This window comes from Scatophagus argus, chromosome 13 (assembly GCF_020382885.2).
Source record: "Scatophagus argus isolate fScaArg1 chromosome 13, fScaArg1.pri, whole genome shotgun sequence".
Taxonomy (NCBI): Eukaryota; Metazoa; Chordata; class Actinopteri; family Scatophagidae; genus Scatophagus; species Scatophagus argus.
The window spans coordinates 10,715,853-10,737,328 of NC_058505.1; the positions used below are offsets into that span (position 1 = coordinate 10,715,853).

At 41.3% G+C, this 21,476-nt stretch overlaps 1 protein-coding gene across 4 annotated transcripts in view; it reads right to left on the reverse strand.

The window, feature by feature from the left end:
* The window catches only part of LOC124068926 (laminin subunit alpha-3-like), a 51,026-nt gene that overhangs the window by 5,577 nt on the left and 23,973 nt on the right, over nucleotides 1–21,476 (reverse strand). For 2 of the 4 annotated variants that reach the window (XM_046407505.1, XM_046407508.1), the window contains 48 exons: nucleotides 20,800–20,938; nucleotides 20,429–20,574; nucleotides 20,243–20,346; nucleotides 19,905–20,067; nucleotides 19,294–19,457; nucleotides 19,054–19,162; nucleotides 18,867–18,964; nucleotides 17,582–17,780; nucleotides 17,370–17,496; nucleotides 16,933–17,081; nucleotides 16,326–16,441; nucleotides 15,840–16,051; nucleotides 15,519–15,723; nucleotides 15,173–15,317; nucleotides 14,906–15,046; nucleotides 14,453–14,614; nucleotides 14,148–14,249; nucleotides 13,971–14,054; nucleotides 13,232–13,462; nucleotides 10,436–10,549; nucleotides 9,658–9,776; nucleotides 9,482–9,562; nucleotides 9,251–9,351; nucleotides 9,082–9,135; nucleotides 8,849–9,000; nucleotides 8,174–8,284; nucleotides 7,959–8,070; nucleotides 7,579–7,746; nucleotides 7,229–7,425; nucleotides 6,839–6,955; nucleotides 6,449–6,603; nucleotides 6,139–6,280; nucleotides 5,922–6,021; nucleotides 5,721–5,837; nucleotides 5,462–5,632; nucleotides 5,196–5,347; nucleotides 4,887–5,081; nucleotides 4,651–4,799; nucleotides 4,297–4,459; nucleotides 4,082–4,209; nucleotides 3,771–3,915; nucleotides 3,565–3,657; nucleotides 3,279–3,430; nucleotides 3,047–3,164; nucleotides 2,784–2,924; nucleotides 2,527–2,657; nucleotides 2,094–2,228; nucleotides 1,818–1,938 (listed from right to left, as the gene is read on the reverse strand). In XM_046407505.1, coding sequence (XP_046263461.1) covers nucleotides 1,818–1,938; nucleotides 2,094–2,228; nucleotides 2,527–2,657; nucleotides 2,784–2,924; nucleotides 3,047–3,164; nucleotides 3,279–3,430; nucleotides 3,565–3,657; nucleotides 3,771–3,915; nucleotides 4,082–4,209; nucleotides 4,297–4,459; nucleotides 4,651–4,799; nucleotides 4,887–5,081; nucleotides 5,196–5,347; nucleotides 5,462–5,632; nucleotides 5,721–5,837; nucleotides 5,922–6,021; nucleotides 6,139–6,280; nucleotides 6,449–6,603; nucleotides 6,839–6,955; nucleotides 7,229–7,425; nucleotides 7,579–7,746; nucleotides 7,959–8,070; nucleotides 8,174–8,284; nucleotides 8,849–9,000; nucleotides 9,082–9,135; nucleotides 9,251–9,351; nucleotides 9,482–9,562; nucleotides 9,658–9,776; nucleotides 10,436–10,549; nucleotides 13,232–13,462; nucleotides 13,971–14,054; nucleotides 14,148–14,249; nucleotides 14,453–14,614; nucleotides 14,906–15,046; nucleotides 15,173–15,317; nucleotides 15,519–15,723; nucleotides 15,840–16,051; nucleotides 16,326–16,441; nucleotides 16,933–17,081; nucleotides 17,370–17,496; nucleotides 17,582–17,780; nucleotides 18,867–18,964; nucleotides 19,054–19,162; nucleotides 19,294–19,457; nucleotides 19,905–20,067; nucleotides 20,243–20,346; nucleotides 20,429–20,574; nucleotides 20,800–20,938 — 6,630 coding nt within the window. Of the gene's footprint in view, nucleotides 1–1,179; nucleotides 1,418–1,817; nucleotides 1,939–2,093; nucleotides 2,229–2,526; nucleotides 2,658–2,783; nucleotides 2,925–3,046; nucleotides 3,165–3,278; nucleotides 3,431–3,564; nucleotides 3,658–3,770; nucleotides 3,916–4,081; nucleotides 4,210–4,296; nucleotides 4,460–4,650; nucleotides 4,800–4,886; nucleotides 5,082–5,195; nucleotides 5,348–5,461; nucleotides 5,633–5,720; nucleotides 5,838–5,921; nucleotides 6,022–6,138; nucleotides 6,281–6,448; nucleotides 6,604–6,838; nucleotides 6,956–7,228; nucleotides 7,426–7,578; nucleotides 7,747–7,958; nucleotides 8,071–8,173; nucleotides 8,285–8,848; nucleotides 9,001–9,081; nucleotides 9,136–9,250; nucleotides 9,352–9,481; nucleotides 9,563–9,657; nucleotides 9,777–10,435; nucleotides 10,550–13,231; nucleotides 13,463–13,970; nucleotides 14,055–14,147; nucleotides 14,250–14,452; nucleotides 14,615–14,905; nucleotides 15,047–15,172; nucleotides 15,318–15,518; nucleotides 15,724–15,839; nucleotides 16,052–16,325; nucleotides 16,442–16,932; nucleotides 17,082–17,369; nucleotides 17,497–17,581; nucleotides 17,781–18,866; nucleotides 18,965–19,053; nucleotides 19,163–19,293; nucleotides 19,458–19,904; nucleotides 20,068–20,242; nucleotides 20,347–20,428; nucleotides 20,575–20,799; nucleotides 20,939–21,476 lie in introns of those variants that run through there. The other 2 variants (XM_046407509.1, XM_046407506.1) reach the window with 2 other exon arrangements.

The following is a 21,476-nucleotide window of genomic DNA, read 5'->3' on the forward strand; positions in this document are numbered from 1 at the left end:
CGCTAAATTTTGTACTAAGCAATTACTGCTTACTGCATACCAAAAACTACAGTATATATCCAACAAAGAGAGTTAACTACAGCATGTAGTTGCTTTGATAGACAAGTATAACTAGTTATGATTTCATCACTATGTTATTATAATTATTGATTTATACTGGTCACATTGAGGTATGTTTGACTTCAGCTTAGAAATTCTAAATAGCCCTTGTTCAGTACAGCATGCAGGAAAGTCATTGCTTTTATGAGTGATTTCAGGTCAGCACACAATCTAGGGTAATTTGAGTGAACATTATAAAAGTGTAAATGGACTCAAAGACCTTTCAGAAATGGTTCCCTGATACTATAGAAAACACACATAATGGAGGAGGGTTGGCTTACACCGAAGAAATCGTATTACACGTAGATATTACACAACGCAACATGAGCAGCACATGAATCATGACAGCACTATTCCTTGTTGCAGTGTGCTGTAGTGTCCACCAATTACTGCACTTGTATGAACTCGAATGCAGCAGGTGATGATTCATTATTCAGGCAATCTATTATGTATCAGGCTGGTGGAGAACAGATTGTGGTTTTGGCCTCCTTTACTCAGATGATCCAAATCAAATACACTGGGTTTAGTCGTGATGGGCATGCAAGATTCATAGTCATTTGAAGAAATTATGTAATCATTCTTTTGAGAACATACAATTAAAATGTGTCTGAACATAGTAAACTCTACTTTTAGCTGTGAAATATCAGCATTTCACCTCAATTTCAATTGCTTGCAAACTTCTCACTGGCGACATGAGTCGTTATAGTGTTGCTCAGTGTTTCTCAATCTTTAAGTGGAAGAGATGGAAGTTTTGATAAATTTAGATTTGTTTAAGTCAAGATATGTTTATTTGTATAGCCCAGTAACACAAACAAAATGAGCTTTAATTTAAAATAAAGCAACACGTTTGAATTATATCACTTATATACCTCTATGTCCTTAAAGAATAAATCTATAAAAAGGATCCTGTTGTGTTTATTAGGTATTAACCATAATGATCACCAGTAGTTGTACATAATGAGGAATGTGAGTGTTTCCATTAGCTCAGACAATAGTGAGTTAGAGGACACGTGCTTGTGAATGACTGTTAGAAAGTGGTTCATTTCTGTGTTACATGAAAGAAAGAAAAGAGACATGAGATGATTTCAAGCTTGTTATTCACAAGTTTTTGTTTGTGATTAATGATTTTTAAAAATAGAATAGACAGAGATACAATACATTTAATAATTCTTGTGATTATTGCGAAGGTTCATGCAACTTTTTTATTTAAGTACACTGCAGATGAATGAGAGGGAACAGAGCATTGCTGTTGGATTTTCATGACAATATTAGATTCTTGTCAGCATCAGCAGGTCTTAGGACTCCTTCTTCTTCATCTCTAGAAATAAGGCAGCAAAATATCATGTGAACATTTTCAAAATAAGACAAACATTGTCTAATTACTATGTCTTCAGCAGCAGTATTACACAGTAATTTCACTGTATAAATGTGTGAATGCTCCAAAAGACAAAGGCAAGTATGACTTACTCCCAGTAAGTGGACTCAATCATGAACTCACCATGTTCATAATGTACATGCTAGTTTTGAGAGTTATACCTTAACAAACAAAATAATATCACTTTTTCACAATTCAAAGAAAAAGAAACAAAGTTTCAATTACATTGTCCAAATATCCACACCTCAAAACTCAAAAATGTATTTTTTTCATTTCAATCATTCTTCTAAATAACTTACTAATATGGATTACAGTATGCGTGACATGTAAGACAAACACTCACCTTCTTAGATATGCGGTCCAGCATCAGTTGAGCTGGACTGTCAGCAGTGCACACGTCCAGCAGGACGTCTCCAGAGGCCTGGAAGGTGCTGAAGTCCTCAGGCTTGTACAGATTGTCTGGCCTGTGAGCAGAAAAAAATAACAGATATAGCATTAACATCACACATTGAAGTGCATGAATGTTGGTGCACAACCACTGTGTGACTGTGTGCATAATAAAACCTTTACGGTAAGTAAAATTAAGCAGCTAGACAATGCAAAGTGAGGAAAGTCTTACCTTCTGGTGTAGAGGTTGGAAACGCAGCCTTTGAATTTCTCTTGTCCCAGGATCAAAGAGCCCCTTGTCTCAGAAATGGAAGTGCTGCCGCTCTGCTCCTGACCACTGTCTTCATCATCAATACGCAGCTCAATCCTGATTGGATAAATCATAATGTTTTTTTTTGTTGTTGTTGTTTTTGTACATTGCCGTTTGGATCCATGCAGTTATTGAGTATTTACCGGAGTTTGCTTAATTTTTGTTGTATTGTATTTGAAAAGTGTTTTAATTGCTGGGCATCATGTGTCAAAACGTGTGTGAAAATGTGTGTGTTTTCTTAATTCATGTGTATTGCAGACCATATTCACTAGTCACTATAGGCTAGACAATGTTAATTATTTATGGATGCTCAGATCATTATATGTCTATATGTAAACCATAGACTCTTTCATACCTTCCAGCTCTTCTGCTTACAGTCAAATAATGCCACTGGTCATCGTTATATTGTTTGTTTGATTTCCACTTCTTGTTGTTGAAACTGAGAATCACATAGCCATTTTCCAGCACAAGATTCATCCCATCAGCCTGCACAACAGAAAAAAATAAAAAGTTTTAAAATCTGGCCAAGTGTGGTCAGTGTGTTGTCTTGCACAAATCAAAAGTCACAAACATCAGATTAAGTAGATGTAAAATGGAAACGTAAGGACTGACCAGCTGTTTGTCCTGCAGAATGAGACCCTGATTCTCTGAGCTCTTAAATCCGAGGGAGAGAGTAACATCATCAGCCAAACTAAAGCCTGTGAGGCTATCTGACAGGGAGCTGCCCAGGCTGAACTCTGCTCTGCGAACAGACTGAAACAAGAAAATGGACATTATCCATCAGTTAATTAGTTGACACACATAAACCTATGTGTGGTTTGGGCAGTGATATAAATGTTGGTAACTGGTTTGAGATGCAGAGGTCAACGTCCTACCAAGGAATCCCTGGGACAACCTTTGTTGATGCCCACTTGCTCAGCAAGAGGTTTAAAGTTATTATTCAGCTTCAGATTCTTCATGCATCCTTTGAATGGCTGTATGGTGATGTTATGTCTATGGGGAGGAACAGAAACTACAGTTAATTTTGATAAAGTGGGGAAAAGCTGACCACCATTGGGACCACGTCAGAACACATAATAATTGTGGGATAAATTGATCAGCACATACCTCTCCCTCAAGTCTTGTGGGGCACCACCAACATAGTATTCTTTAAATGTGTCATGCCTGAACTCAGCTTCGGCTGAGAACTCTTTCTTGCCTACTCGAACTGTCATCATTTCCTTTCTGATAATGATGAGGAATTCTACCCAGTCACTTGCCTGAAGAAAGGACAGAGGAGTAATATGCTGTTGAATAAATTATGCTTAATGTACAAATGTTATCTGGTTGGGTAAAGGTGATTGTGAAGGAAGAGCCTGTGATTGATTAGAGAAAACAAAAAAAAGCTTCTTACTGGAAACACTTTCTCGTTATCTGTAGCTGGTTCAAACAAATTACTCCTTGCGAAAATTACACCCTTCTCCATTGTCACGAGGAAGTAGTTGTCCTATGTTGAAGAGGAAATAGAGTAAGCAAAATCATGCAAATACTACATACAATTCGGCTAAAATTGCATCAAAACATAAGGTTCACAAAGTGAGCATACGAACAACAACTTGCCTCCTCTCCTAAGTATAAGAGCAGACCGTTTTCTGAACGAGCATAGACCGTCATACCGATCAGGAGGACAAAACTCTTTTTATCTATAACCATTTTGCCATATCCAGTGCCTTCAAAGTAGTCAGAATCCATTGGGGGTACATATCTGGATACAGGGGAGGAAAAAGTCAGTGAATTATGTTTTAAAATTGGAGTATATTTATATATCGTAATGCCACAGGTCAACACATCATTACAGAACAGGCAAATAAAAACATGTTTATAATATCTAGAGTTTAGTTACTCTCAACACTAATTACACTGGGACCTACCTCTTGCATGGAGTCTGCAGATTGATGTTCTTTGAGTCTTGGAAATTGTAAAGACTGACGACTTTGTCATTAAAAGAGGAGAACTCAATGCAGCCCTGGTACATGGGGTATTTTAGAGAATCTGGCAGCTGAGGAGAAACAAAACAAAGAAAGGTTGCAATAAAATGCATCCTACGTAAAAATAATAATAATATGGCTGTTTTTGTGCTGCTTACAGTGAAGTTGTTAGGGTAACCTCCAACATAGAAGACAATATCATTGGGACTGAGGTCCAGGAGATCTTTATTCTCCGATCCTTGCTTGGTGCTCTCAATCGGCTGAGCAGGTGTGTTTGAGGTGATGTCTTTGGTGAGGACCATCTGTGCATCTTGATAAATTCTAGGTCAAACAAAGGAAAAAAAAAACCACACTTTAATCATGTTTACAACACTCACAGTCAGCACAAATAGTTGGTCTTTTTCAATTTAAAATGTAAACGAGGCTACATAGTAAGTCACAGTGGACACAAATGAAAAACATACAACCCTGACAACAGATGATTTCCAACAAAACTAAATCCGTCATATTACCTGCGTAGGTCCACTCTATCAAACTTGGCTGGCTCAGGCACAGATGTGGTGATGTAACCCGTTTTCATCTCGTACTCGACTCCGTTGAGTTTGTACACACCGTACAGCACGTTGTTCCTGAGAACCATGCCTATGTAGTTCTTAGAGGACTACAAGACATAATTTGTTAATACCTTGAGTACATTTAGTACAAACTAAATCTTTAAAGACATTCACGTGCGTTTAGGGCCACTTACATCTCTGTTACCGAGGTACAACACAAACATGTCTCCACTGTCTCTGGCCTGTCTGCGTCTGCGTCTTCCATCTCCTCTGCCTTCAGGTCTCTGCAGCGACAGAGACAGGGCCGTGTAGGCCTTCAGATCCTCCAGATTCTTCGGTGCACGTAGCTCCACGTGGCCATTACCTGTGAACTTCATTGGGATCGCAATCTGGAGAAAAGACAAGAAAAAGGGAAATTAAACCCATCAAAGTAAAATAGGGGATAAGTGGGTATGATCTTGGCTTGGTTACAGTATGGATGTATTTGCAGAGTAGAACCTCACCCTGTTAGCTGCATCCCGGGCTTGTTCAATCAGCTCTTTGATCTTCTTGATGTTCTCGGTTATGTTGTTGATGGGGGAGAACTGCGAGGTAAGGTTCTCCACCTCTGAGATCTTATCATTTAGAGATGGAATGGTTTTCAACAAGTTCTTCACTGCACATAGAGGATAAGAGGGAGAAAACAAATTTTAAATATCATTGTTTATTCTGTGCCACAGAGCTCAAAAGGAGAAAAGTATTGCCTAAAGACATTCGTTCAAAATCCCACCTGAGTTGTCCACGTCATCCAACACATTGCTCAGACTGGGATCCACGGGAGAAACACTGATCTTGTCAATTTCCTTTCTGATGGCATTCAGTTTGTCCATGGTGTCGCTGGCCGTGCTATTGGCTGCAGCTGCCTTCATCTTGGCTTCATCAATCATATTACTGATGTCATCTGATTCAAAAAATGAGGGGCAAATATGAACTCTGGCATGGACTCAAACACTGTTAAATATTCATGTATAAGCTTTGATTTGTTGTACCTCTTTTGATGCTGTTTAATTGGTTCTGTGCATCAAGTAGGTCTTTCTGAAGGGCTTTCTTCTTGTTGTCAGCGTTCTGCAGGCGCTTTCTCAGGTCAGCAAGGTCATCTGCAGCGTCTGTTAAAAAAAAAACAAAAAAACATCAGTGACTGCACCTTTGGTGTATTTTAGAAACCAAATTTTAATTGTAGGCTGAATTACCTTTAAGGTCTTTATCTGCATCCTTTGCATTCTGCAGCAGGTCATTACCAGTCTCTTTCAGGTCTTTTGCTCTCTCTGTCAACCTTTGGTTTTTGACATTCTAAAGGAAAATTAAAAAATTTGATTAAAGTCAAACAATATGTCCAACGGTTATGAAAATATTCAATCTGAGGAAGCGTGGACAGTCAACGTTTAAGCTATTGAGTCTGTGGCTTACATCCAGGGCTTTGTCTGCTGCATCTTTGGCCTCATTAGCTGCAACTTCAGCAGCATTGATTGCATCTGTGATGTTCTTGTAGGCATCAATGGCATCTTTGGCGTTGCGCACCTCAGTGCGTCCACTTGCATTTTTCACAGCACTGTAAGACACGACGGGGAGGGAAGAAAATTAACCAAAGACACATGGAGAATGAATACACAAAACATAAAAATGTTGGGATGCAAGAAAATCTTCAATGGCAGAAATGAGAACAATATTTTGCTTCATCAGAGTTTGTGGGTCTTTATTTTATGCACAAAAGACCTACTCTTCAAGTTCCTTCGCCAGTTTGTCAAGGGTCTTAGCATGGTTTTCTGCAGCCTCCACAATGTCCTCCTTGGCTGCTGCCTTGGAAATCTCATTCACCTTCTTGGTCAAGTCAGTTTTGGCCCCATCCAGCTGTGCTGCCAGCTGTTCATATTCCTACAGAGGAGAGGGACAGGAGAAAACAGGAAATGCCATTTACCTTACCTCAGGGCACAATGAGCAAAAAGCACTGATCATTATCTGTGTAGACAACATGTTAGGACCTAATGGCTTGCCGGTGTGGGATAAGAGATAAGGCCATTTATTACAGCATAGCTGTTGGTTCATACTGGAAAGCAGCAGTGAGTCATTTGAGATAACGAACATGCAGGAGGCATTTTGTCAAGCATACCGTTTTGCTGTCGGATAGCATTTTCACCAAATCCTCTGTTTTCTGCAGCTCATCTTCTGCCATGGCCATTTGATCCTTAACTGTCTTCTGCTCCTTTTTTAAGTCTTCAATGCGTTTCTGTAAGATGAACGAGTCAGTCAAGAGCACTGAACTGTGAAATGCCTGTAAAACTAACCGGCAGGGCATTTTTCACTTAGTTGACATAATACTTTACTATAACCTTAATGTATAACACCACTTTCATGCTATAAACCACCATATAGTATAATCTCCTCAGTCATCATAGCACATCCTTCTGTATGATCTTCATTGTTATTTTTTACTGACTAACCATTCACCATCAAGCTCGCATGTTTCATCATAGCTGTTTAACTGTTTGTTAGTCAGTACCAGCGCATCTCCCAGTGCCTGAGCGTTGAGTCCATTCTGAGCGTTGGCTTTTTTCACCAAGTCTGTCGCTTCCTTCAGAGCCTTGTCCAGGTCATCCAGCTTGTCCTCATAACTGTTCAAGAGCCCCCGAATTCTCTCAGCTGCAGCTTCATTGTCATCACACTGCTTACTTACATTAGCCTTGATGTAGTCTAGCACTAGAAAATAGAACATTTGAAAGGAAACACCATTGACCAGTCTGCAGTGATTTTCAACTATTCCTGCAGTCACAGTTAGTTATTAAGCGCTTGTGGAGGAGCTTACTCTCCACAAAGCAGGAATCTATTGAAAGTGTAGACTAAGTATCTCACGTTTCTTGGCCTCGTCTCTTTCTTTCTCTGCAGCAGTCTTCTGAGGGGTGAAGTTCCTGTTCTGCATCTCTCTCACCATGCGCTGAGCATCCTCTAGCATTTTAGCTAGGTTTTCATTGGGCACCGTGTCACCACTGGTGGTTGACTCCTTCAACTGGTCCAGTAGGGCTTCAGAGATCCAAAAAACACACACTCGGTGAATAGTCCTAATTTGGTTATATTGAAGACTGTTAATAGTTATAAAGACATACTGTACATGCTGATGAATTGGATAGAAATGCAGAACATGGAGGACAGTATGGCTTTAAAAAAAGTTGAAAAAAAGACACTAAAGGACAGAACAGATAGACATGTGGTGTTGAACTGAAGTTTTTCTTTACCTTGGATTTTCTTGAGGGTGGTTCGAATCTCTGAGTCCAGATCTTTAGCCCTCTTGTGGGTTTTTTCAACATCTGCCACTGCTTCGTCAGCATCAGCAGCCCTGTTATCTGCCTAAATAAAAAATACAAACCGACAAAGTACATTTACACACAACCACACTTAATATTGCGTTCTGCATATTATTATATTTTAATACGATGTTCTAGCACGTTACCTTGTCTTTGAGGGAGCTGATGTCATCTGAGAGGTTGAGCATGTCCTTTTCCAGCTGGTTGACCTTAGACGTTTGGGTGTTAATTGCGGAGCTGAATTTGTTGACAAGAATCTGTTAAAAGTACAATAGCACAAATATAAATGAAGATGCACAAAAGACAAATTCAGATGCTTAGGGTGGTGTACTAATAGAGGATGTTTTAAAATGGTGCAACAGGAATTATTCACTTGTGTCTCATGTATGGATGCACATTCAAATGAAGTGAATGTAAAAACTGAGGTTACAAGGGAATAAGTGAGGATGGGTTGGTGCGACTGGCATCCAAAGGCGTGGCCTCTTACTCAAGTCAACACACAGGCTGCAGGACACAATTCACTGAGCTTGCTTATCAGCAGGGATCTCAAATGTTTGAACAAACACACCCATCCTGTGCTATACGGTTTGTGTGCATGTGTGAGTGTGTAGATCTACTGTATGCAGGACAGACATGTGCAAAGTACAAGTTATAAAAAAAACTGGTCTCACTGCATTTGGTTGACTTTTGTGTCGACAGAAAATCTATGACTCTTTGAATTATCTTTAGGTGCTCGAGACTTGACTTGTCTTGTCTTGTCTTCACCCCTATGTGTAGTCTTCAGAGTTACAGTGCAGGCTTACAGTACATTTTCATGTTACCTTGGTATCCGACACGGCTTTCTCCAGCTTCTTCAGCCTGTCCTGAGAGGAGGCGCTGGCAGTGGCATTGTCCAGCTGAGCCTTGATCCTTTCCAGTTCTTCATCCAGCTTCTCCAGATCATGCATTAAAGTCACGGCACAATTATCACAATCTGGAATACAAGAGAGGATTGGATTAGCAATAATTACATCATTGTAATTATGGCATATCAAAGAGTCAGTTGTCAATTCACCTTGGCAGCTCTCATCAGTGTTTGTATCTCCAGGCTCCAGTGTGTTCTTGCAAACTAGAGAAACAATCAGTGAAATTTATGATTTGGGATTTATAGGAATTAAAAACAGTATGCCTAATTTGAACTAGTTAAATAGTGGATTAATGCACTGTCGAGTCCAGAATCTAACCTCCAGTCTTAGGATCACAGTTGTTACCATTGCCATTGCAATTACAGGGCTGACAACTTCCTCCTGGTATCAGCGGATCACCAAAGTAACCAGGAGCACAGCTACAGCAAAGAAATTAGACACAATGAATGGCAAAATAGAAATAAGCAGACAGCATTACAAAACACACAGTTTTTGTCCAGTATTTAAACATCATTACTTGGCCTGTTATACAGATCTGTCCACGCTCACCTCTCACACTTGTCTCCAGTGTAGCCTGCTCTGCATATACACTGGAAGTCTCCAAAGATCTCTCTGCAACCTACTGCAAAGCTGCACATCGATAAAGACATAATGATTTAATTCTCGAAATACACGTTTGAATTTAGTAACAGTACAGCTGTTTGCAGGTGTTTTTTGTCGCCTACTTGTTTGTTGGCACGCTGAACGGGCACGGGCAAGCTCTGCATGTCCTCTGTGCCGCATTTCCATAGTAGCCTTCTTTGCAGCGTTCGCATCGATCCCCAGCTGTGTTGTACCGACAGTTCTGAAAATGATACGATGTGTTCATTAAACCACTTGGAAGGTGGAGAATCAAGGAAGAGAAGTAGCAAATCACAAAACAGAGAAAGATTTTTTTAAAAAATTAAGCACTGTGTGTGCACTGCAGCTATTGTTTTATACACATGCTGTACCAACTCAGCCAGAGATAAAAGTCTTTTGCACTGAGGCAGGAATGCAAATATCTGGTGGGGGGGGGCTGCCAATCAGTCGAGAGTGTTTTCCCAGCCTGCTTTTGTCCACTTGGCTTTGAGCAGCAAGCCTGTGGATCCATGCATGCATTGCACACACAGGCCCAGTCCTGAGTGTCTTGCATGACAATAACACAAGAGACACGGCTGAGATTTTGAAACATGTGTGAGGTCTCATCATCCCATCAAGGAGAATGAAAAGTGAGGGGCCCCATAGCAGGAAATCAGGATGCCATATCAAACAATGCATCTGATGTGGGGATATAAAAAAAACACACACACAAAGCTATGGGCCCTGAAGGTGAAAAATCTAGCCTCTGACTAAACTGAGCCCCACACACTGCAGCCAGCAGGGCTGAGGTAATCACTCAGGTGTTAGGTGTATGTGTGTGTGGATATACCGCATACCTGTGATCATGTTGCTTTTAATAAGGGTTAAAGGTTAGTTTCTTACCAGGCACCTCCCTGTCCTCTCCTCACACTCATCAGCCAGACCGTTGCACTCGCAGGGCACACAGCGGCCCAGGTAAGGTCCACTGCCATCTCTGTAGTAGCCTGGAGAACATTTCTGAAAAAAAAAAACATGAATACAAAGACGTGATTACTCAACCTGAAATCACTGCTATAACTCATATACCCAAACGTACCACAATTTTACAAGATGAGACCGATATATTTCACGATATGAAAAGACACACAGATATTTTCTGTAAATGTTTTACAGATTAAATAACCTGACAGATCTCTTTTGATCTCTTTTTGTTAATACAGCGAATTTAACACCTAGAAAATGAGGTTGTTCATCATAATGATCGAAAAATCCTGGAAATTGGTAAACAGCAGTCCTGCTGCTTCACCCATGTGTAACTATAATAATTAACATTAAAAGCATAAATAAATCTCGCCTAAATCTGTCTTTTATCCTCTATCATCCAATTGCCCAACCTTAAATGATAACACACCAATTATCCCTGTAGTTTAGCAGATGGACTGAACTGTGAACACAGCATCTCTTTTATTTTGCCCAAACACAGCAGTGTTTTGAGAGATTCTGCCACCATTTACAGACAATGATTAAAAGCCAATCTTCCAGACAGCGCATCTGTTTGGTGTGTCACAAAGTGTGACAATTTGCACAGCACACGCTTGTGAACTTGCCCTGAATTCAGTGTCATTAACAATTAACAATGAAAAGCCAAAGCGCGCCCTTTGCTTTCAGAGATAACAGCCTTCAGGACAACGACAAGACACACCTGTGACTCTGAGAAGTGTAACCTACAGCTAAGGCAAAACAATATCCCTTCAACAGCAGATTTTTACCTGAATCTGAGAACTGGCACCACTGTCATTAACAGAAGGATAGTGAACTCTCTGTCCTCTGTCATGCACTGAGGGGTAGCGTAGCCCCTGGGTACCTTCGTCATTCACTGACGGATATTCTATCCTCTGAGTTCCCTGGTCATGAAGGGAAGGGTACTGTATCCTTTGAGTCCATCTGTCATGATGCCTGGTGTAGCGGGGTCGCTCCCCTTTCTCATAGGGCCTGTGGCCGGCGCAGCACAGTCCAATCAAAGTCCAACATAGCAGGGTCTGTAACAAAACCCCTGTGCGCCGCTGTCTATCCGCACTCATATCTGACATTCCTAACATTTAGTCTGTGTGAAATAACTCTCCACTCTCCACTGTCTCTGCCTCTTAAGCACACATACTCACACTCAGACGCACGCACATGAATAGGACACGCCCCGTCGCTCACCTGAGTCAGTCTCGCACATCAGCATGAGCGTTTTAGCGCACAAGTACACACATGCAAGTAAGTGAGACATTCAGACAGTGAAACGTGGGTGTGCACACAGGAAACCGCTTTTAGAATTTCTGAAAAGAGGAAAGGAAAATCACAGAATTGGAAATGCTGCTGTGTTTTCTTAAAGCTGGAGGGGGTGGTGATGAAGCCCCTAGTTGAAAAAGAGAGTAAAACATTCAAGAGTGTAACAATAGTCTGTAATAGTCGTGCGTGTGTGTGGTTTATCATGGTGCTTGTGCAAGCATATGTGACTGAGAGGAAAGTCAGACCAACTCAGACAACAAACTCACAGCTGAATCACGCTCCTCAAACACACAACAGACACAACTAGGTGTGTCAGCTGTTCTTACAGACACACACACACACACACACACACACATTCAGGCGAACGGACTTTAGGTTTATGAATAACAACGTGTTGCCAACAGCCACACCCCACGTGTCAAGGTGAGGTACCTTGTCATACTGCCTCTGGGCACACATAATGAAACATCCCTTGAAACACATATAATACACAGATAGTGTATCATCTAATGCAGCTGCACTCACCCAAGAAAAATATCCTAAAAGCTTTATTGATATGACTGCTGGTATGACTGCTTCTCTCTGTGAATAAATGAGCTCTGTTAGATGTAAAACAGCCTTATCAAAAAAAGCTTTTAGATATTTTTCTTGCCATTACTTCTTTTCTCTACAAATAAATGAGTTCTGTTACATGAAAAACTGCTTTAGAATTAATGGTTGCTCTAATGTTATTTTTAATTAGCTTTTCTGGGGAGTAAAAACACTGCAGACACGTGTATACAAATGTGCTTTGAAAAGCACAAACACACTCCAGTCCTGTCACCAGGATAAAAGGAATTCAACTAAATCTTTTCCTTAGCAACTACATCACGGTTGTTTGCACTGTGTTTCTGTGAGCTGTAGCCATGCCCGTGATTATAGCTGTAGAATCACTAATATTATGTCTGCGTGATTGTGCATCACATCCTAGCCTGGGGCTACACAACTTTGTAGCGCAGCTCTCTGGCTGGTATTTTCCAGTAAAATCCACTCGAGGCTCCTCCAGTGACTTTTTCTTCTAAGAACAGGGTGTGGTACTTGGTTCAGGCGTGTCAGGACACCCTAAAAATATGAGGAGGAGGTCCAGCTCCTTCACGATGACAAGGAAAGATGCCTTTTCAAACACCACCTTGCTCCACCCTGTTTGTTAGCTCCACCGCTTTTCAGACCTGACAAAATGATCCTAATTTCCCCACCCTGTCTCCATATTTTTCTACTGCATGTACACACCTATGTGGATTTTTTTCAAGCAGGCCAATAAAAAGTTTTTTTTTCTTTTTCAGGATTTCAATAACTCAGATTTAGTAAAGACTATTATTTGATAAAATCCAACATTTATCTTTATTTATTCAAGAAAATATAAAGACTGGCAGTACTCCTTACCTCACAGGAGTCTCCGGTGTGCTGAGGAGGACAGGAGCAATTTTCCACAGTGTTTGCAGGACCACCAGTTCCTGTGTCAGTTGCCACCTCCAGGCCCACCTCCCCTAAGCTGAGTCGCTGGCTCTGATTGAAGTACAAGGCTCGGATCCTCAGGCCAGCCAGACCGGCTAGGACCATCATCAATTCCTCTCTGGAGACAGGCCTGTTGGTGACAGCGTGGCGCCAGTTTCCCTGCATATAACAGATTTGTTATCTGGTGACTAAAGCCTAGAAATCAGTATAGAGATACTTCATACTTCATACTTCAAAAACCACATTTCATTAGCAACAAGAGAAGTACAGATGTTATGTACAATAGCAAGATATTTCAGCATCTTTGTCAGGAACAATTTCCACTTTTACCCAAAAAAACAAAATCTAATGAAAATAATGAAAGATTCGAGTGAAGTTTAAAAAAAAAAAATCACATTTACACTTGGAAGATGAACCCTTTCAGACAGTCAAATTTTTCCACTAGCCCCACTTTCAGGTCAAATTATACCTTACATAAATGAAACTTATGATCTAATATCGGTAGGTAAATTACCAAGGAATAAACTTTTTTTTTGGTACTTGTTAAGGCTTTAAGAATAGTTGGCTCACCCTCTTGTAACACTTTGTAACACTTGATTGATTTTAAATCACATCCTAGTATTACTTAAGACTGTAAGTCAAGTCGAGCATCTGGTGTGTACTTTACCTCCAAGAGCTGGACTCGGCCCTGATACAGCCTGTCTGGAAGTGGGACTTGAGGAGCCATGTGGATCAAAGTCATATCTTGACCCTAGGGGGAAATAATGAGATGGATAAATACACTTAGTTCTGCCACTGAAAATGAGAGACATCTAAGAGTGAAGAGACTCATAGCACCACGCACAGTCAGCACGACGTCGGGTCTTCGGTCTATGAGAGTCATCCCCTCACTGGGAATTCCAAATGATTTGGACTGATAAGTGAGGAAACCACCATAAGATGAAACCTAAGACAAAGGGAGAAAGCGAGTTTGCTGCATTCCCAGATCTCAACAGTTTTGTTATGGAAAAAACAGGGAACAAGGACAAAGCTATGAATATAATACTCAAGAAAATACTGAATGTTCTTATATTGTTGCCTTTAATTTATAACTTAACATTAGCAAGATTTATTGACAACAGCATTCTTGTTGTCATGATGTATCCTTACCCTGTCTCCAAGGTAGGATGGGGGTGCTACCCAGTGTAGAGTCTGAACTGTAGGAGGAAGCTCCTGAATGTCTGCCACAACCGTGTTACTGGCTGTATTGAGCACTGAGGCAACCTCCTCCTGGTCGGGGCTTTCCAAACGCCAGGCCTGCATCTCAACAAACTAATAACAGGGAGTATTTGGGGGTTAAAGTGAAAACTCCATCCATTCCCAGAAGATAAATTACTCATGGGCTTCTAACTTAAAACGCATAATATTATAAACAATTACTTTCACTTGAAAACAGAGGTGAGTGTATATTAAAGGATCTACCCAGATGGTCCCTTGAACAGCATGCTCAGCTTGCATCAAACAAATGATGTTATTCACTGTATAACTGCTAGAAAGCTTTGCAGGTCTAAAATTTCCAAAGGCATTCATAGACATGCAGGGGCACGAAACAGGAACACACACCTTTCCCCTGCGTTTGCTGGTGCTCTGACACCGGTCAGTCGCTCCGAAACAGAAGCAGTTGGTACAGCCATGAGGGCTAGAGGGGTCAAAATAGAAGGAACCTTCCCCGCAGGTATCGCACTTGATGCCAGCAACATTTCTCTGCAAACATGGCAGCAATAATAAAGACTCAAAATGAGGGAAGACCAAACAAATAAACAGAATAAATGAACAAATAAAGTAGAGATGTGGAGTTTTTAAATCAGCACTTTACTGAAATGAACTCACCTTGCACAGACACCTCCCTGTGTCTGGGTGGCACACGTCAGGTGTGACACCACCTCGGTTACAGTCACAAGGAATACAGTCAGGGAAGCGATAATAGCCTGCAGCACAGCGATCACACTGCCGGCCCCCGATCCTTGGCTTGCAACTTCAAGAAGATGCACAGTCACATTGTCTTTAGTAAAATGTTGAATGTGACTGTGATGACACAAACTAGTTTACGTATAGAACCCAAAGATTTTTGAGAATAAGAAAAAACAGTATACTGTGTAGCATACCGTTTAATTTACTAATTTCACTACGCTCCCTTAATAAGTGCAAAGCTTTGAAGGTAGCAGGCTGTCTTTACCTGCACTGCCCCGTGATGCGGTCACATTCAGGCCCTGCGGTGACTTTGATGCCATTTGGAGAGCATTCACAGTCCTCGCAGCCCAGCAAAGGGTGATAGCTGAAAGTCTGACTCTGACACACATCACAGGCTGGTCTGACTGTCTGAGGAGGGCAGATACAGCTTCCTGTCACCTCATCACATAGTCGGCGGCCACACTCACATGCTGCAGAAGGGAGAGAACGGGGATTTCATTTGGACAAATACATTTCAAACCAGACCACAGAGGCAGGGGAACTTTCACACGGTAACATGGACAGCAGTAAGAAACCATTCACTCACGTCTGCAGTAGGGGAAGCCGTAGTATCCTGTTGCACACTTTGTACACTGTCGACCAATGACGTGCTGCCTGCAGGGACATTGCCCTCCAACCGGATCACAAGACGACCCTGTGGAGCCGGACTTGTCACAGTTGCAAGGCAGAGCTCCATCATTATAGGCCATTGTAAGGGAGCGGGCAGAGTCTTTGCAGAACTGTGAAGAAGTTCTGGGGCTGAGGAGGCAGAGAAATAAAAGAAGTTCTATGAAATACAGATGTAGTACTCAACTGTCACAGCTAGAGTGCATGAGTTCCCAAAATTTCAACAGATTATTTTTATTGTTGGCAAACTGCTGCACTGGAGGTTAAATAAGAAAAAATAAATAGCAACTTTTCAGATTCATAGATCATAGATAGAAAAGAGAAGAAAACAACTGATCACATTCTTAAAGTGACATTTCAAACTGATTTAAGTCCAGCTTGTAGGACAGACACAGTGGATACCTACTCAGCATAGAAGCCTTCTCCTCTACACTGCTGTACAAAATCCGCAGATTTATCCAGCGGCTTCTCTTTCAGGAGATCTGGAGTGTAACTGCTATCAGGAACCAGCAAGATATAATCCTATACAAAAGACGAAAAATCATCAGTGATGGCTTGTTTGGTGCTTAAGACATATTTATTGGTACAATAGAGAGAGTGATAAAGAGATAAACCAAAGATTTAAAGTGTTTAAACAATATTTTCCTTCTTGATTTTATCTGAAGAAGGGAAAGTAAAGCAGGTGAACAACAGGCAGGCAAGTCCACCCACCCTGCCTTACAGAGGTTGGAAGCTTTGCTTTTATAAAGCTGTATAGGGCTGCCAGGTAGAAAACAGTCTCTTCATTGTTGTTGCTGGGGATATGGCATAACACTGAGGAAAGAGGACTTCAGCATGCCAAGTACTGAGCCTGAACAGCTCTGGTACAAAACAGACTCCTCAAACCTGCAGACTTCACACAGATCTTTATCTTACTACTTTCTTTTTTTCATATTCATATAATTTGATTCTCATTTAATTTATCGGGTAAACATAATTTGGACAACCTTTGACTTATCACATAAATCACTGACCAGAATAAATGTCTTCCTAGGTGGCACAATCACAGAGATGGTGGGCGGCTGCCAAGAATTTTGGTCAAAGTCAAGGGCAATGCGACCATCAGCGATCACAACCTCTCTGCAGCCTGAGACCGCAGGGCAGAAGGATGCATTTATTGAACCTGCAAGAGAAGTTAAAAAAGGAGTTGAGCAGAGAGAAACAATAGCATGGCGTGCAATAATCCATCCTCCTTTGAAAGCCATATAGGGAAGTGTGTCCAAAGCCTTTGATCATCTTGTCATGAGCTCAAGGACTTAATCTGCCATTAAGAAGGAATCACCCTTTCACTTACAAGGCTTTCCCAGTCACTGCTGGAGTTACCACGAATATCCCCAATGGAAGCCAGTAAACTCAATAATTCTATTTCCATAGGAGAGGAGTAAGCTAACCGCTTCCTATACACACTTACCCTTCAACTCACGCCACAGGTCAAGTCGGACCTCCACGGGGAAGGAGGTATGTTCAGGCTGGTGATAATGGATTACAGCCACATACCTGCCCATAAGGGGCACCCTGGGAGTGAAAGTGATCTCCGTCTGAAAAAAAAACAACAAAAAAATGTAGGGCAAGCTTTTGTCATACTATTCAACAACATTGACAACAGAGAAATGCAGTTTTTACTTGAGGGAATTTAAGCAGTATCCCATCACTCTGAGGTTCATGGACAGGGAACGCCCCAGTCTGTCGTCTCCTTCTCCAATCCTCACTTTCTCCCCGTCGGTGAGAAACAGCTGGTGCTGAAGACAGCTGTCCATCACGGGCAGCGGACAAAATCCAGGCTGCGGCTGGTTTGTCGAATTGCCTCAGAATGCAGTGCCGACTGGAAACATTAAAGAGCAACAAGATGTTGTTAGCTAAAGCGTGTTGATGGTGTTTGAGGTGTTTATAGCAGAACAATGTGAGCTGTAAGGAGAGAGGTCAGTGGCCAGTCAGAGGTCGTCACCAATGAAAAGACATTAATCTCCAATAATCCTTTTTAAGCCTTGAAATTCTTTGGTTATTGCACTCGCTCTTATCAATGTGCAGAATGACATCACACACTGAATATACACACACTTCTAAGGAAAGCTTTCGTGTTACAAGCTAACACTGCTCCTGGTTGTATAAAAAGCAACAGTGCTTTTACTGGGATTCTCCTAATCATGTCTTTGAATTGTTTTTTGGTGTGCTAATGAGCAGCTAAAATGTTTTCTGTTATACCTAAATTGTTGATTCATGGGTTATTCAAATACTTTACAAAGCACTGCTTTAGTGCACACAATATTAGAGATTTTCTTAAATAAATATTTTGACATGTTTATGCAACATTTTATTTCAAAATCTGTAAAAAAAAAAAAAAACACAAACAACACAATGGCAATGAGACTGAATAAATCAAAGTATACTGCTGAGGTAGAACTACGAAGAAAGAGGACTTAAGTTTTAATTAATTTTTTTCAAGCATGTTTATTTATACTTTGCTTTTCCCAATTAAAGAACTTTCTACTGCAATTCTGACTATTTCTTTGTTAACATAATTTTCCCTTTTGGGAGGGCTTTCTTCTACACGGTTCAGGGTGTAAATGACAGGACTGCATGCTGACACCCGTAAACACATGTCTAACTGTAAAATCTAAACTGGTCATTAGGTGCAGGGAGAAAGTAATTTAGCGTGACAGAGAGTGAAAGAGAGAGCTTGACCCAAAGTTCAGCCCCAGGTATATGACCTCGCCCTGCTGGAGGAATGTGTACAAACACACCTGGAAAAAAGCTGTGTGTCTCCATACTCCAGCACAACAATGCAACACAGAGAACTAGTCTTCTAAATTTCAGTTCAGGTTCACGGGTGTTAAAAAAATTCTTTCCACATTATTAAAATACAATGTTTAGTTTATTGAATTTATTGAATTTATTCAAAGTGACGTACCTGTCTTCAGTGTAGCGGCCATGAGTCGAGACGCAGAGCACCTTGGGGTTGACATACTCAATGGAGAAGTCTTCTGCAGGGACTGCGTACACTTTATACTACAGGGAGAAACAAATCTATTTCTATTTCTACCGCTGATGTCTAGATATTGAGTTACTATAAAGTTTTTTGGAAACATTTCCCTTACCAGCAGGAAGGATGTAGTGGAAGTTTGCAGAAGGACCTCCGTCTTGTGAGAAAGCTGCAACACTGATACGTGATTACTGTTGTCCACTGCAACGCTCCGGCACAAAAAGCTGCAAGGGTTAAGACACGCAGTAGCTGAGAAACATGCATATTCTACAGCTTTCTGACTACAAAGACACAAACCAACAAAGTACTAGTAAGAGCAATGTTTGAATGCTGAAGCAACAAATTCAAGCCTCACCTGTAGGCACAACTGTAAATGTTGGCCCTGGCTGAGGTCTGTCCACCTGACTGGCTACTGATGAGTATGTTGACATTCTGGACAGTGTCCACCTCACTGGCATATTCCAGGACAAGGGAATATGGGCCAGGGCGAGGCACACGTAGACTGAGTTGGAGCTGCGACTACAGGACACAGGTCATTCAAAATGGTTTTATTTCATTTTAATGTACTCAAATAATAAGACAAACAAATTAAGGGAGGTATAAAACACTAAAAGATTATGAAAATACTTTCAAGTGTTGACTCAACAGATTTATCATTAGTTAATTGAGCAGTAGTTACACAGTACTTGTGCCAGTAGCCTAATCACCTACTATCTCAAGGAAATTCAATCGAATGCAACTGGACTTAGTTATTTGTCTTTGAAGACGTTTCACCTCTTATCCAAGAGGCTTCATCAGTTCATGCTCGCTTGACTAGGCTGGGACTAGTCACCTACTTTAATTCTGGACTTTGAAACAACTGATCATGCTTTAAAGGTGATCACTACAATACTGAAACCAAATTCTGAATCCAACAACTCTATAATGTATGGAGGCAAGTACATAAGACCAGGCCTTCTACTATACCTGTCTGCCACTGAAAGCAGCCATCTCAGGGTGATTTGGGGTGAGACGCCGCACATGACCCTGCCTCCTCCTCCTCCCGCGCCCTCTGCGGCTGGACAGTTTTCCTTGCGAGCCCAGTGCAGAGCTGAAGCCATCCATGGGCACATGCTTGTACAACAGACAACTGAAAGAGATACACAAGCACACACAGAGTCAGTAAGAAGAGAGATAATTGCATGACAATCCTACTTCAGCTGACATGTGACATATTCCTAAAACATTGCTTAGCTTAGTGTTTAACATGTAAGGTGAATATGGACAGACCTTAAAAATACTGAACAGAAATTTTAAACATTTACTTTGTATCCCTGTTTGTAGTGGGTATGTATGTGCAGGGCTCAGTGATCTTTTCTTGCAGCAAAGGTGCCTCATAGTAATCCCGAGGTAGCAGCACTAAATAGTCCTGGAGAGTGAAAGTGGCAGTGAGTTCTTTAGAATACAGTACTAGCACATTTGATATTTTTAAAAAAGATTTATAAACTCACCAGCAAAACTCCCTCTGCCCTTATGTGAATTATCCACTTTCCAGGGGTCAATGTAAAGGGCTCAGCGAAGCCCTCTCCTGGGACAGTGAGGAAGGACGGGGAGGGGCTTTCAGGGAATATTACTTCCTTACTCTGATCTGACCCTGCTGAGCAGCAAAGCATAAATGTCTGTGATGTTACACTCACAGCCGACAGCACAGAAAACAAATGACACCAGTGGAACATCATCAGCATAGAGTAAAACACATCACACAGAGATGTCCTCAAGGAAAAGTTTTATTTATTTATTTCAATGATGGGTTAGATTTGATTATATGACATGAAATGTACATGAAGTGTGAGAGCTGATTCAGTGTCAGAGGCAGCCTTACCTGCAGCGCCTCTGTTATTGGTAGCCTTGATGCTACCTGTCACACTGGTGCTGCTTGGGTTAGTGAACCGCAGAACCACACGGAATAAGTGCTGCCTCCCATTGTTTGGGTCAACATGCACTGTTAGCCTGACCTCACTCTGCAGGGGGGAAAGTGACACACAGATGACTTAAATGCCACAGGTTTGATTAGACAATGTTAAGAATCATGTCAGGTGGACAGAGGACTTGAGCAAACAGAGAAGGTTAATCAACAGACAGCAAGCAAAGGTGAGGAAATGAAAACACAGCCAAAGGAAAGGCAAGCCCTTCACTTACAGTCACAGCAAGACTGAAAGCCAGCTTCATCCACCACCAAGATCCTTGCTCTCACTCGTTTTCTCCCCTTTTGTCTGGGGGTGGAGTAGCGCATTACAATATGGAAAGGGCCAGGAAAGCCAAGGGAAAGCGTTAAGGTCACCTCCGGCTGAAGAGAGATAGTGTTAGTTCTAAGTGGCACATTCCCACATCAGCTTGTTGTTTGTGGTTGTGTGCTTTAATTTTAAGCAGGATATCAGTGCAGAGCTTAAAGCAAAACAATCATGGTGGTATCAGAACAGATTGAAAAAGGAAGATATAAGATTACTGAGGTGGCAGATAGTCCCAAAAACAGACATTTCTGTAAGTAAGAAATTTGTT